General features: G+C 39.5%; 1 protein-coding gene across 5 annotated transcripts in view; it reads right to left on the bottom strand.

Moving 5' to 3' along the window:
• The window catches only part of LOC133633853 (voltage-dependent T-type calcium channel subunit alpha-1H-like), a 160403-nt gene that overhangs the window by 89143 nt on the left and 56100 nt on the right, over window positions 1-15160 (bottom strand). For all 5 annotated transcript variants that reach the window (XR_009821842.1, XR_009821843.1, XM_062026598.1 and 2 more), the window contains exons 5-9: window positions 10016-10110; window positions 9713-9846; window positions 9268-9365; window positions 7669-7828; window positions 118-433 (exon numbers count right to left, since the gene is read on the bottom strand). Coding sequence is in view for 3 of the 5 variants with exons in the window: in XM_062026598.1 (XP_061882582.1) it covers window positions 118-433; window positions 7669-7828; window positions 9268-9365; window positions 9713-9846; window positions 10016-10110 (803 nt within the window). In the remaining 2 variants the exon portion in view is untranslated. The remainder of the gene's footprint in view (window positions 1-117; window positions 434-7668; window positions 7829-9267; window positions 9366-9712; window positions 9847-10015; window positions 10111-15160) is intronic.

Genomic DNA, 15160 nt, shown 5'->3' with positions numbered 1-15160 from the left:
AAATAAATAAATAGCATGGTGATATAAAATTTGAGAGGTTGTTCGCACAATTAGACACGGCAGGACAAGGTATGATAAAAAAACATGAGTCTATAAAAATAATAATGAATGGTTCACCTGAAAAATGGCAATCCATGCATATCCAATGTTGTCAAAGTTGATGGCTCCTTTGTGAGGGTTGGTCTCGCCAGCACGACACTCGTTGTAGTACTGGTACCAGTTCACACACGTCACCTCGGTTCCCGGCCCCGGCGGCGCCCTCTCCGGCCGCCCGTCCTCGGCGCCCAGGTAGCAGGAAGTCCCGCCTACCCGTCGGCGGGGCACGTCTGAGCAGCGGAGCATGCCGTTGTCCCTCTCCGTGGAGCAGATGAAGGGGTGGTCTTCCGTGGCGCTCGGGCGGTAGTAAACACTCAGGAAGGAGACATTGTATCTCCTGGAAGACGGGGCCAGAGATGGAGGCGGATATTAAACATAGAAAATGTTCATTTTGGACAAACAACACAACCAGAAGCTATACTCGTTAGCCAGATGTTCTGTTTGTGATCGGCAGAGAAGAAATGAAAGTACCAAACCAAAATACTGTCCGACTGCTTCAAATGCAAAGAAAAAAATGGACGTTACGGTTGTTGTCAGAAGCAATTCAGGACACAATGGTGGCCATGTGGAGAATCAAATATGTAGAAATGATGACGAATGAATCATTTATGCCATCACCCTGGTGTGTTATGAAGAAAAGCTATTTGACTGCAGCGGAAATAAATGAAGAAAGGCTTCAGTCATCAGTATAAAGACAAAGAATAGGAGAGCATTGAGTCTACACGATGGAAAAAGTTAGTTTTTTAAAGTACCAATAAATATTACAGTAGCACAGCATGTTTAATCAATTTTTATTTTAAAAAAATAGTATACAATTATTAAGATCACACTTTAAGGGGAAAAATAGTTGAATAACAAATTGATTGTATATATGTTGTAAGAAAAATGGTCTAATTTGCATAATTGACCATGATGCATTTGCAAAAAGTGAGTAAAAAACACAGAAAGCAAAACTTTGTTCGTTTTTTTTTAAGTCACAAACAAAAAGGAGGCAATGTGAGTGCTTTTAGAAGGGGCAGGGGCCCACAGCAGCACCCGCTGCTCGTTGAGAAGAGCGTGCATGCTAACGTTAGCATGCTAAGTTTTTTTTTTCTTCTAATTTTACAACCGCATACTCCTAGAGTCATGGAGCTTGGTACATGATATATGCTGAATGCCAGCATGCTAACAGTTAGTAAGTGTCATGTCCCAAGTTATTTGTCTTATCTGTTTTACTGCCGTGTTACAGGCATCGTTTGGAAACAATTAAGGTATATGAATGAACATTTACCAAATATTTCTGTGTAAATAACTCATTTCAAAACATCTGCGGCTTATATCCGGTGAAAATGATAAATGGAGACAAAACAATTTAGTGTATGCGGCTTATAAAGTCTGGAAAATACAAATATTCGTAACATTATAATATTTTTATCGGAAAAAATGCAACTTTATTTTTGCAAAAAGACAATTATTTTATCGTCTTATGACTATCTGGTAAAACTAGGAGTTTATTTCTCTACAATAGTTCTCTATAATAAAAAAAAAAACCTTAATAACGTGAAAATATCAACAACAACTCAATTGTACGAGCCTCAGATTGAGTCACATTAGGTCATGTGAAAGTCAGCTAAGACGCTTTTGTGTGATCTTGCTAACAAACGATGAAGAGAAAAGCCCGAGTGAGACACTAATCACTGAGCTTCATCAGTGCTCTGATTGGCGACGTTTCCCTTTACATCGCATTTAATCGATAAGTTGATTGGAGGAAAAAACTAATCCAAACTATTGACGACAACGAGCATGCGCGCCTCCGAGTAATTAGGACGCGCACAAACAACCATTACGCAACCCGTTTAATCAGTACCGTTTATGTTGACAACCCATCTATGAGGACAAACACTTAAATATTATATAAAAACACGAGTATATCAAAAAGAATATGCACATATGGAGAAAAAACTAGTAAAAAAACTAAAATACTTTATTGTTACCGTATTTTTCGGATTATAAGTCGCAGTTTTTTTCATAGTTTGGCCGTGGGTGCGATTTATACTCCGGAGCGATTTATGTGTGAAATTATTAACACATTACCGTAAAATATCAAATAATATTATCTATCTCATTCGCGTAAGAGACGAAGCAAATGGCAGCAATCGTCACACACACGTCAGCAATCGTCACTCACACGTCAACCAATAAGAATTCGGCGGGGGAGGGTCATGGCAGAAGTGCATTGTGGGTCATGGAATGCTAACTGCTATATGCTACTGCCGTAGCTATTAAAATGGATCACATCAACATTGGCGGTAACTTATAAAAACTGAGGACTGAACAAAAATGGCACCGAAAAGGAAATCATATACTGCAGATTATAAGCTGGACGTAGTGAAATATGCAGCAGAGAACGGCAATCGAGCAGCAGAAAGAAAGGACATACCAGAGGCGACACCGGGGAGTTGAGGTGGGCGGGGTCGGGTGGGCGGGGCCGGGGGGCGGGGAGAAATATATTTATAGCTAGAATTCACTGAAATTCAAGTATTTCTTATATATATATATATATATATATATATGTATTTCTTATATATATATATATATATATATATATATATATATATATATATATATATATATATATATATATATATATATATATATATATATATATATATATATATATATATATATATATATATATATATATATATATATATAAAATAAATACTTGAATTTCAGTGAATTCTAGCTATATATATATATATATATACATATATATATATATATATATATATATATATATATATATATATATATACATACATATATATATATGTATTTTACTATATATATATATATACATATAAATAAAATAAATACTTGAATTTCAGTGTTCATTTATTTACACATATACACACATAACACTCCTCTCTACTCAGTGTTGTAATTGAAAGTGCAATGTTTTGCAGCCAGTAGCACAGCCTTTGAAGGATCATAGGTATGGGCAGTGTAATATTCTGGGTTGGAGTCAATAACCAGGCGAGGTGATGAAGTTACGTCTCTTTACTTCATACTTCAGAACCGACTCCCACACTTGCCGTGATGGTGCGCAATACAACGTAAACGGTTGGCCAACCAAAAAGTAACCACAGAACACTATACGGTATAGTGTTCTGTGGTTACTTTTTGGTTGGCCAAGCGGACGTGACGACAGGCTGTCCTCACTCAGGCCCGCACGGACCTGAAGGGGGCGTGCCTTAAGTCCGGCTGGTAATCAGGAGAAATTCGGGAGAACGGTTGTCCCGGGAGATTTTCGGGAGAGGCACTGAAATTCGGGAGTCTCCCGGAAAATTCTGGAGGGTTGGCAAGTATGCGTCCGGTTGCGGACTAAACACGCGCTCGCATATACAATCACTCAAGCAGCACTTAGGGCGGACTCAGAAAAACTCTCTCTAAGTCAGGGGTCACCAACCTTTTTGAAACCAAGGGCTACTTCTTGGGTACTGATTAATGCGAAGGGCTACCAGTTAGATACACACTTAAATAAATTGCCAGAAGTAGCCAATTTGCTCAATTTACCTTTAACTCTGTTATTATTAATAATTAATGATATTTATCTTTGTGGAAACACTGATCATCTTAATGATTTCTCACAATAAATATATATAGAAACAGATAAATATCAATATGCAACACTTTATTTTTATATTTTCTCTAAGTGCACATTTTTCAAATTGAACATTTTCAAATGATCACTTTTAAGACAGTCTTGTGAAATCACAATATCCCATTTTAACTAGCCAGCCACTAACATTTTTTAACAAATCATGAATTACTTTGCACCATGTTTGTACAAATAATAACTCATGTAAAATACAAAAGTAAACTCTCAAATTTTTAAATCATGTCACACTTTGAACTGGACACCAAATCTGTTATCTGTTTCTTTGTCAGTTAGTGGGAAGCCTGGCATTGCATGCTGTTAACTAGTGTGTTGTACTCTGGTGTGTAACTTGACACTGCAACTCTGAGTGAGTCTTGCAGATGTGCATCAGTGAGGCGTGTTCTGTGTTTGTTCTTGATGAAGTTCATGTCAGAAAAGGCTGATTCACAAAGATAAGATTTTTCCTCATTGATTGCGGAACCTTCTTAATCTTTTGGACATATTTTCACAGCAATCTGGCCTTAAGCTTAATTATGATAAATGTAAAATGTTAAGGATCGGAAATCTAAAGGGAACGTCCTTTCGAATGGAATGCAAAGTGCCTGTTTTGTGGACATATGGACCAGTTAACATACTTGGTGTTGTTGTCCCAGAAAATCTGGAAGATCTAGGCTCAGTAAATTATGATAATCGACTAAGAAAGCTGGACAAAATTATGCAATTATGGAAAGGGAAATCCCTAACCTTGTATGGTAAAATGTCTATTGCCAACTCGTTAATTATTCCTCAATTTATTTATTTGTTTTTGTCATTACCAGCTCCATCACAAAACTTTTTTAAGATTTATGAGCGGAGGGTCTTCGATTTTGTCTGGAACGGCAAACCAGAAAAGATTAAAAGAAAGGTTTTGTACAAAGAGTATGAATATGGGGGCCTGAAACTTCTCAACCTTGAAGCTATGTGTCTGTCTTTAAAAGCATCAATTGTTCCAAAGATGTATTTAAACATTGAGTGGTACACAAATGTCCTGTTGGACAAAAAACATGTACTGTATCAAAAGAAATTGTATCTTTTTTTACAAGTGATCCCCTCCCAGAGAGTCTGCTGGGAAACATGGCGGGGTTCATAAAGGAAACAATCCACACATAGTGGTGTTTTTAATTTTATGTGCCAGAAAAAAGAGACGATATTTTGCAGCAGTTAATATGGATGAACTCTAATATTGTAATAGATGGAAAGCCTTTCTTTTGGAAAAATATGTTTGAAAGAGGAATCATTTTTGTCAATGATATTATCAATGAGAATGGTAAAATTATGAAGTATGATGAATTTAGAGCTATGTATGGTGATGCTTGCTCAAGCTTTTCATTTTATCAACTAACTGGAGTAATTGGGAAAAGATGGAAACAAATAATTAATTATGGAACTACTAAATTGTTAGTTTGTAAACCTCTAATAAGAAATTCTAGTTGGCAAAAAGGACCTAAATTAAATAGAAAAATATATAATTTTTATTTAATAAAGAAATCTTTGAAGGCTGCCTCATACAACACAAATGTAAAATGGGAGGACTTTTTTGACTGCCCGTTGCCATGAGATGCCATATTCAAACTAATCTATAAAACCACTATCGATGTGCAAAATCGTTATTTTCAAATTAAAATTATTTATAACTTTTTACCCACAGGGAAAATGTTAAAATTATGGAATATGACAGAGTCAGATGATTGCCGATTTTGTTGTCAGGAGCCTGAATCCACCCTGCATTTGTTTTGGTATTGTCATATTGTGTCTTTGTTTTGGGTGGAAGTTGAAAAAATGTGTTTAAGGATTGGTTTGTTTATGAAGCTTGATGTGGTTTCTGTTATTTTAGGAGAGTTCATTGACAATCATGATTTAGTCAATTTAATTATAGTACTCTGTAAAAATGTTTATTTTTAAGGCCAAAAACAGATATTCACTTAGTATTACTTTCTTTAAAACATTTATTCAGTATTTTCTAACTTTAGAAAGTTACATGGTTGAAAACGATAATGATGCCAAAAAACATTAAAAAAAAGATGAGAAGTCCTCAAAGGCTTATTTTGAAAGTATAATTATGTTTATAGATTATATGATATCTGTTGTTGTGTTTCCTAATTTGAGTGACCTGGACATAATCTGGACTGTACATAAATTCTTATTTTGAAAATGTAATTTTGTTTATAAATTATATGCAATCTGTTGTGTTCCTTAATTTTTTTCTGTGTACATGAATGAAGGTGTGTGTTGCTGAGTCCGACTTGGACATTATCTGGACTTGGCCTGGTTTAAAAAACCCTTTAAACAAATCTAATTTCATTGACAACCTGGTCTGTTGAAGATAAGGCCATTTTTTAAAAAATAAAATAAAATAAGATAAATAAATAAAAAACATTTTTTTGGATAAAAAAGAAAGTAAAACAATATAAAAATAATTACATAAAAAATAGTAATTAATGAAAATGTTAGTGGACCAGCAGCCTATACAATCATGTGTGCTTCAGGGACTGTGTCCCTTGCAGATGTGTTGTCTATGTTGTGGGAACCAGAATATTGGTAGCAGAAAGAAATAACCCCTTTTGTGTGAGTGGGTGTGGATGAGTGTGCATGGGGGAGGTTGTTTGGGTTGATGCACTGATTGAAAGTGTATCTTGTGTTTTTTCTATGTAGATTTAATTTTTTTTTTAAATAAAAAAAATTAAAAAAAATAAAAATTATTTTGGTGTTGCAATTTTCAACACCAACAAAGCAAGTATGCGTGGTATAAAACCTTGGAACGTAAAGTAAGGCTCCACTCTCCAAAACGCACTCGCTTGATGCTTGCATTGGATTTGCCATTGAAAGGCTACTATTAGCGTTCGTGATTGTACATGGTAACGCCTCTTAATTTAGAAATTACAACTACAACTAAGTTAATAGGGCTGTGAATCTTCGGCTATCCTACAATTCGATTCAATATCGATTCTTGGGGTCACGATTCAATTCAAAATCGATTCGCGTGGCGAAGTTGGTAGAGTGGCCGTGCCAGCAATCGGAGGGTTGCTGGTTACTGGGGTTCAATCCCCACCTTCTACCATCCTAGTCAGGTCCGTTGTGTCCTTGGGCAAGACACTTCACCCTTGCTCCTGATGGCTGCTGGTTAGCGCCTTGCATGGCAGCTCCCGCCATCAGTGTGTGAATGTGTGTGTGAATGAATGAATGAATGTGGAAATACTGTCAAAGCGCTTTGAGTACCTTGAAGGTAGAAAAGCGCTATACAAGTATAACCCATTTATCATTATTATTTATTTATTTTTGTTTTACTACTTTTGGTTTGTTCTGTGTCGTGTTTGTGTCTCCTCTCAATTGCTCTGTTTAATGCAGTTCTGAGTGTTGCTGGGTCGGGTTTGGTTTTGGAATTGGATTGCATTGTTATGGTATTGCTGTGTATTGTTTTGTTGGATAGATTAATTTAAAAATAAATAAATAAATAAATAAAAAATCGATTAAAAAAAAATGAGAATCGATTCTGAATCGCACAACGTGAGAACGCGATTTGAATTCGAATCGATTTTTTCCCACACCCCTATAAAATAAATATTAAAATCAAACAGTTGACATGTAATAAGCACAATACTTAAAGTATAAACACTTTGTAAGGCGCAACACGACACAGAAAGCTACTTTCTAGTTATACAGTACTGCTATTTAATGTCTTGGAAGTGCAACTGCATTGCAAATGAGACTCAAAGGTAATGAGAAAATAAGATATAACAACTGTACAGCACAGTTATCATATCCAACAATTAAAATGTATTAACACACGGAAAAGTACCAAAAATTGGTACCGGTATCAATTCCCAGGTGGCGGGAATTGGTAGAGTATCGGTTCAAATGTAAACAGTACCCATCCCGAGTGACACGTGACTCACGTCTTGATATCTTCCCCAATGAAGCAGCGGTTCCTCAGAAGCCCCGCCCACAGCTGCACGCCCACAATGCCGAAGATGAAGAAGACGAAAAAGCAGAGCGCCAGCACGTTGCCCAGCATGGGGAGGGTGTCCAGGAGGAGGGTGACCAGAATGCGCATGCCTGCGTACAACAGACACACACACACACACACACACACACGCACGTGTACTTGTGTGAAGATTATCGGAAAGTACTCGACTTATAACAATGAAACAGAAAAGCATTGGACACAATTAAACATAGCATCTTAATAATAAAATTAGAAAGGTATGGCATCAGAGGGTTGGTCTTGAACTGGATAAGAAGCTACTTAACCAACAGGAAGCAATACGTGAAGATAGACCAACACACTTCCACAGAGCTAAAAATATCTTGAGGCGTACCTCAGGGATCAATACTGGGACCAAAATTGTTCAATCTTTATATAAATTACATTTGTAAAGTTACAAATGACTTAAAGTTAGTATTATTTGCAGATGATGCAACGGGCATTTTGTTCAGGAAAGAACAGACAGAAGATAATACAAATAATAACAGAAGAAATTAACAAATTAAAAAGACGGTTTGACAAAAACAGACTATCTTTGAATCTCAGTAAAACTAAAATAATGCTATTTGGTAACAGTAAAAGAGAAAGTCAAACACAAATACAAATAGACAAGAGTAGACATTGAAAGGGTGTAATAATAGATGATAAAATGAATTGGAAATCTCATGTAAAAACATACAGCATAAAGTAGCAAGAAACACATCAATAAAGAATAAAGCTAAACATGTTCTAGAAGAGCTCACCGGCGTCACCGCTAATGACGCCATTCCTGAATGTAAACAAATGCCATGGGTGGATCTACACCTAACATCCACTGTAATGATACCAAGTAAAGGAGCGTATCTAGTCGATACTACTATGATTACATTGATATTTTTTAGCATCACAAAATTTTTCGTTGTTTTTTAATTTATGTTTATAAACTCAGGAAATATGTCCCTGGACACATGAGGACTTTGAATATGACCAATGTATGATCCTGTAACGACTTGGTATCGGATTGATACCCAAATTTGTGGTATCATCCAAAACTAATGAAAAGCATCCAAACAGCAGAAGAATAAGTGATTATTACATTTGAACAGAAGTGTAGATAGAACATGTTAAAAGAGAAAATAAGCAGATATTAACAGTAAATCAACAAGTAGATTAATAATCCATTTTTACAGCTTTTCCCTCATAATGTTGACAAAATAATAGAATGGAAAATGACACAATATGTTACTGCATACGTCAGCAGACTAATTAGGAGCCTTTGTTTGTTTACTTACTAAAAGACAAGTTGTCTTGTATGTTCACTATTTTATTTAAGGACGAACTTGCAATAAGAAACATGTGTTTAACGTACCGTAAGATATTTTGTTAAAATAAAGCCAATAATGGCATTTTTGTGGTCCACTTTAAAGTATCAAAAAGTATCTAAATACATTTTGGTACCGGTACCAAAATATTGGTATCGGGATGACACTAAAACACACAAACAAACTTTACTTTGGAGACGTGAACTCACTGGGAACTCTGTTGATGGCCCTCAGTGGGCGGAGAACGCGAACGGTCCGGATGGCCGACAGGCTGACGTTGTGTCCGTCCAGCGAGTACTCCAACATCCTGCAGGGGGAGGAAGAGACGGGTCACGCGCGGCGGCGGCGTCGCTCGGTCTGATCCGGGCAACGGCCGACCCGCTTGTCCGCAGGGGACGGGACAGAATCTCTGGGATGTGACATCGCCTTTTTAACCACACTCCCAGGACTTCATCATGACATTGTCATTCTGCAAATCTCTCTCACTCACACACACTCACACACACACACACACACACACACACACATATGCTTGACATTTAACTGGCATTAAACAAGTGTCTAAGCTCCACACACACACACACACACACACACACACACACACACACACACACACACAGAGTCCTATTTAATGTCACTGTGTTCAAAACTCACCCCACGATAACAATGAAGAAGTCCAGTCTGTTCCACGTGTCTCCCAGGTAACCGTTGTGACCTATGACCCCAAGAGCCACCATCTTGACCAGCATTTCGCTGGCGAAAAACACAAAGATGCCGTCGTCCAGCGCCTACACACAGACACAGACACACACACACACACACACGGAGAGGGAATTAAACTGATTAAGGGAGGGGAAATAAACGAAGGCAAAAACGTTTTGGCCCCTTGATAATAATAATAAAGTCTCACAGTGAATCATAATTAGTCATTTCACACTGAGTGTGTGTGTGTGTTACCTGCAGCAGGAAGTGTGTGTCGTCACAGGGCTGGAACATTCCCAGAGTCACACAGTTGAGGACGATGGCCAAGATGCTCACGCGCTCAAACCATGTGGTGTGAGGTCAAGGGTCATCACATGTTGAATATTAATGAGCAACAACAACATCGACAACCACTGTAACACACATCGATCTTTTTGATGAAAATTATATTTATAGCTATATGAATAAACATTGATTGATTGATATGTTTTAGTCATCTTATTTCTCAAATAGTTTGTCAAATCCGGAGCATTTATTTGTGTTCACGTTAGAACCATACACAAGCCTGCAGCCAGGTGGCAGCAGGGTTCAAACTCATCAACAGGCTCCCTGCTCTACCCAGTAGAAGTAGTACGTACACAGTGTGCACGGAGCTAACGGAAGCAGAGAGACAGCGAGGTTTGCAACAGTAATGCAAAGAAATAGGAAAAACTAGTGACTGGAATAAAAGGACCTGGACAAAATGTATTTTTGGAATTTACAGCGGGAGGAAATGAGAAAAGACAAAAGTGTGTTTGTGCCATTCTACTGCCCTTTGTAACATCCTGTCTGTGAGATGTGGGTTTTTTCTACTGATGCGGCAATAAAAACAAAGTACATCCCATCTTAACATCTAGGAAGAGTTAAGAGTAGCAAGTTTGAAGCTCAGGAACTGCAGTGCAAAAAGGGCCGTAACTAGGATTTGACAAATGCCAAGGTCAAAAATTGGCTGTCTAGAGCAGTGTTTTTCCAACACTAGTGGGCCGTGAGATACAGTCTGGTGTGCCGTGGGAGATTATGTCATTTCACCTAATTGGGTTAAAAATCTTTTTTGCAAACCAGTAATTAGAATCTGCAAATAATGTGCCGTTGTTGAGTGTCAGTGCGGTCTGGAGCTCGGCAGAGTTACCATGTAATACTCTTCCATATCAGTAGGTGGCAGCAGGTAACTAATTGCTCTGTAGATGTCGGGAACATGGTTTGTCATGATCACAATATGCAAACGACAGCGGGAGGCAGTGTGCAGGCAAAAAGGTATCTAAAGCTTACACCAAAAATAAACAAAAGGTGAGTGCCCCTAAAGCTAAACTAAAACTGACCTGGCTACAAAGTAAACAAAATACAGAACGCTGGACAACAGCAAAGACTTGCAGCGTGTGAAGCAGAGATGGCGTCCACATCCGTACATGACATGACAATCAACAATGTCAACACAAAGAAGGATCGCGTCCGCACAACTTAAATAGTCTTGATTGCTAAAACAAAGCGGGTGCGGGGAATAGCATTCAAGGAAAACCTGAAACTGCTACAGGAAAATACCAACAAAACAGGAAAAGCCACCAAAATAGGAGCGCAAGACAATAACTAAAACATTACACACAGGAAAACACAGACAAACTCAAAATACCATATTTTCCGAACCATAAGGCGTACTGCCGATGAGCGGGTCTATTCAGGTCTTTTTTCATACAAAAGGCGCAACGGATTATAAGGCGCATTAAAGGGGTCATTTTTTATTTATTTTTTCTCAATTGAAAACCAAACCGGATCCCCTGCAGGATTAGGTCCCTGCTTTTTGCAGATGATGTGGTCCTGATGGCTTCATCTGGCCAGGATCTTCAGCTCTCGCTGGATCGGTTCGCAGCTGAGTGTGAAGCGACTGGGATGAGAATCAGCACCTCCAAGTCCAAATCCATGGTTCTCGCCCGGAAAAGGGTGGAGTGCCATCTCCGGGTTGCGGAGGAGACCCTGCCCCAAGTGGAGGAGTTCAAGTACCTCGGAGTCTTGTTCACGAGTGAGGGAAGAGTGCATCGTGAGATCGACAGGCGGATCGTTGCGGCGTCTTCAGTAATGCGGACGCTGTATCCATCCGTTGTGGTGAAGAAGGAGCTGAGCCGGAAGGCAAAGCTCTCAATTTACCGGTCGATCTACATTCCCATCCTCACCTATGGTCATGAGCTTTGGGTTATGACTTGAGATGTCCGATAATATCGGTCTGCCGATATTATCGGCCGATAAATGCGTTAAAATGTAATATCGGAAATTATCGGTATCGTTTTTTTTATTATCAGTATCGTTTTTTTTGTTTTGTTTTTTATTAAATCCACATAAAAAACACAAGATACACTTACAATTAGCGCACCAACCCACCCCATTTACACTCATTCACACAAAAGGGTTGTTTCTTTCTCCATCCATCCATCTTCTTCCGCTTATCCGAGGTCGGGTCGCGGGGACAGCAGCTTAAGCAGGGAAGCCCAGACTTCCCTCTCCCCAGCCACTTCGTCCAACTCCTCCCGGGGGATCCCGAGGCGTTCCCAGGCCAGCCGGGAGACATAGTCTTCCCAACGTGTCCTGGGTCTTCCCCGTGGCCTCCTACCAGTCGGACGTGCCCTAAACACCTCCCTAGGGAGGCGTTCGGGTGGCATCCTGACCAGATGCCCGAACCACCTCATCTGGCTCCTCTCGATGTGGAGGAGCATTGTTTCTTTCTGTTATTAATATTCTGGTTCCTACATTATATATCAATATATATCAATACAGTCTGCAAGGGATACAGTCCGTAAGCACACATGATTGTGCGTGCTGCTGGTCCACTAATAGTACTAACCTTTAACAGTTAATTTTACAAATTTTCATTAATTACTAGTTTCTATGTAACTGTTTTTATATTGTTTTACTTTCTTTTTTATTCAAGAAAATGTTTTTAATTTATTTATCTTATTTTATTTGATTCATTTTTTTAAAAAGTACCTTATCTTCACCATACCTGGTTGTCCAAATTAGGCATAATAATGTGTTAATTCCACGACTGTATATATCGGTTGATATCGGTATCGGTTGATATCGGTAATTAAAGAGTTGGACAATATCGGCATATCGGATATCGGCAAAAAGCCATTATCGGACATCCCTAGTTATGACCGAAAGGACAAGATCACGGGTACAAGCAGCCGAAATGAGTTTCCTCCGCCGGGTGGCGGGGCTCTCCCTTAGAGATAGGGTGAGAAGCTCTGTCATCCGTGAGGAGCTCAAAGTAAAGCCGCTGCTCCTCCACATGGAGAGGAGCCAGATGAGGTGGTTCGGGCATCTGGTCAGGTTGCCACTCGAACGCCTCCCTAGGCGTGTTTAGGGCACGTCAGACCGGTAGGAGGCCACGGGGAAGACCCAGGACACGTTGGGAAGACTATGTCTCCCGGCTGGCCTGGGAACGCCTCGGGATCCCCCGGGAGGAGCTGGACGAAGTGGATGGGGGGAGGGAAGTCTGGGCTTCCCTGCTTAGGCTACTGCCCCCGCGACCCGACCTCGGATAAGCGGAAGAAGATGGATGGATGGATAGATGGAAAACACTTCCTTGTGGTCTACATAACATGTAATGGTGGTTCTTTGGTCAAAATGTTGCATGGATTATGTTTTACAGATCATCTTCAAGCCGCTTTCTGACAGTCACTTCAGGATGCGCCGTTTTGTGGGCGGTCTTATATACGTGGCTCACCTTCGATAGCGTCTTCTTTTCATCTTTATTGTAGCGGTGTAGCGTGCAAGGACGGGAGTGGAAGAAGTGTCAAAAGATGGAGCGGCATCTTCTCATCCTTGGCTCACTAGCAATAACAACACCGGAAATGTGTCCTGTGAAAAACCGTCCGACCAGAACTCTTTAGTAACTAAAGTTCCTTGAGTGAATAATGTAAACGCACTACACCAGTATGTTTTAGCGCTTTCATGGCGAGTTTACTGACAGATATAAGTAAGAACTTTACACTACTTTATATTAGAAATGGCAACAGCGGAGGATGAATGTCCCATAACAAGAAGATAGAGAAAAAGAAGAAGCTATAAAGGACTATAAAGGCGGACGAGCACAAATTTTCAGGTTTTATGCAGATCCCGAAAACAGATCATCAGGTACCAGAAGGTAAGAAAAGTTGCTTTTGCACAATATTGCAAAACAAAACGCCAGATAATATGACTTACCTTATACACACACCATAATAATACTCCTATGTTGAAGCACAGTACAATCCATCAAGCGGTGTGGCTTCGTAGCTTACCAAAGTCGTACTCAAACATTTTGATAGATTTTTGAGCGCCGTGTGTAATGTTCTATATTTTCAATGGAACATATACAATTTTGTTTACTTGAGTCATATTGCAGTCTACACATATCTCTTATGTGTGACTGCCATCTACTGGTCACACTTATCATTTCACCATGTACCAAATAAAATAGCTTCTCGGTCGATAAGCAAAACCAAAATTATTCCGTACATTAGGCACACCGGGTTATAAGTCGAGTTTTGAGAAAATTAAAGGATTTTAAGTGCGCCTTATAGTCCGAAAAATACGGTAAGTCAAGGGGTGATGTGACAGGTAAGGCTGGGCGATATATAGAATATACCAGATATATCGCGGGTTTGTCTCTGTGCGATATAGAAAATGACTATATCGTGAATGTGAGTGTGAATGTTGTCTGTCTATCTGTGTTGGCCCTGCGATGAGGTGGCGACTTGTCCAGGGTGTACCCCGCCTTCCGCCCAATTGTAGCTGAGATAGGCTCCAGCGCCCCCCGCGACCCCGAAGGGAATAAGCGGTAGAAAATGGATGGATGGATGGATGGATGGATGGATATATCGTGATATTCGAGTATACGTTCTCACACAGTTGCTTTTAGCTGCGGGCATTAGACTACAGGCTCTTCTCACTCTTTCTTGTCTGTCCTTCTCACAGAGACGTAAAACAAGCGCACCTTCTTACATACGTCACATACGTATACGCCCTCACGGAGCAGAGAGGTAGCGGCATGGGTAACATTAGCTGTGATGCTAGCGGAGCGGTGCGAGTGGTAATACGAGAGAAAGAAGGTGCGAATCTGGTAACAAATGAAGGAAGAATTAATTCCCAAGAAAAACAGCAGGGGGTCCATCGTCTGGCGGTGGTTTGGCTTCAAGCGGGAAGATGTTGAACAGACAACCGTAATATGTCAAGTATGCGGCAAAAGCGTTGCTACAAAAAGTAGCATTACTGCTAATTTATAGCATCATTTGAAAAGTCACCCGCTAGAGAATGAAGAGTGCTTGAAACTCTGCATGTCAACATCTCCGTTCGGTGCCACACCCACAAAATGCAGAATCAACCATTTCC

This window comes from Entelurus aequoreus, linkage group LG18 (genome assembly GCF_033978785.1).
Source record: "Entelurus aequoreus isolate RoL-2023_Sb linkage group LG18, RoL_Eaeq_v1.1, whole genome shotgun sequence".
Classification (NCBI taxonomy): domain Eukaryota; kingdom Metazoa; phylum Chordata; class Actinopteri; order Syngnathiformes; family Syngnathidae; genus Entelurus; species Entelurus aequoreus.
This window is presented reverse-complemented; position numbering and strand designations above follow the sequence as displayed.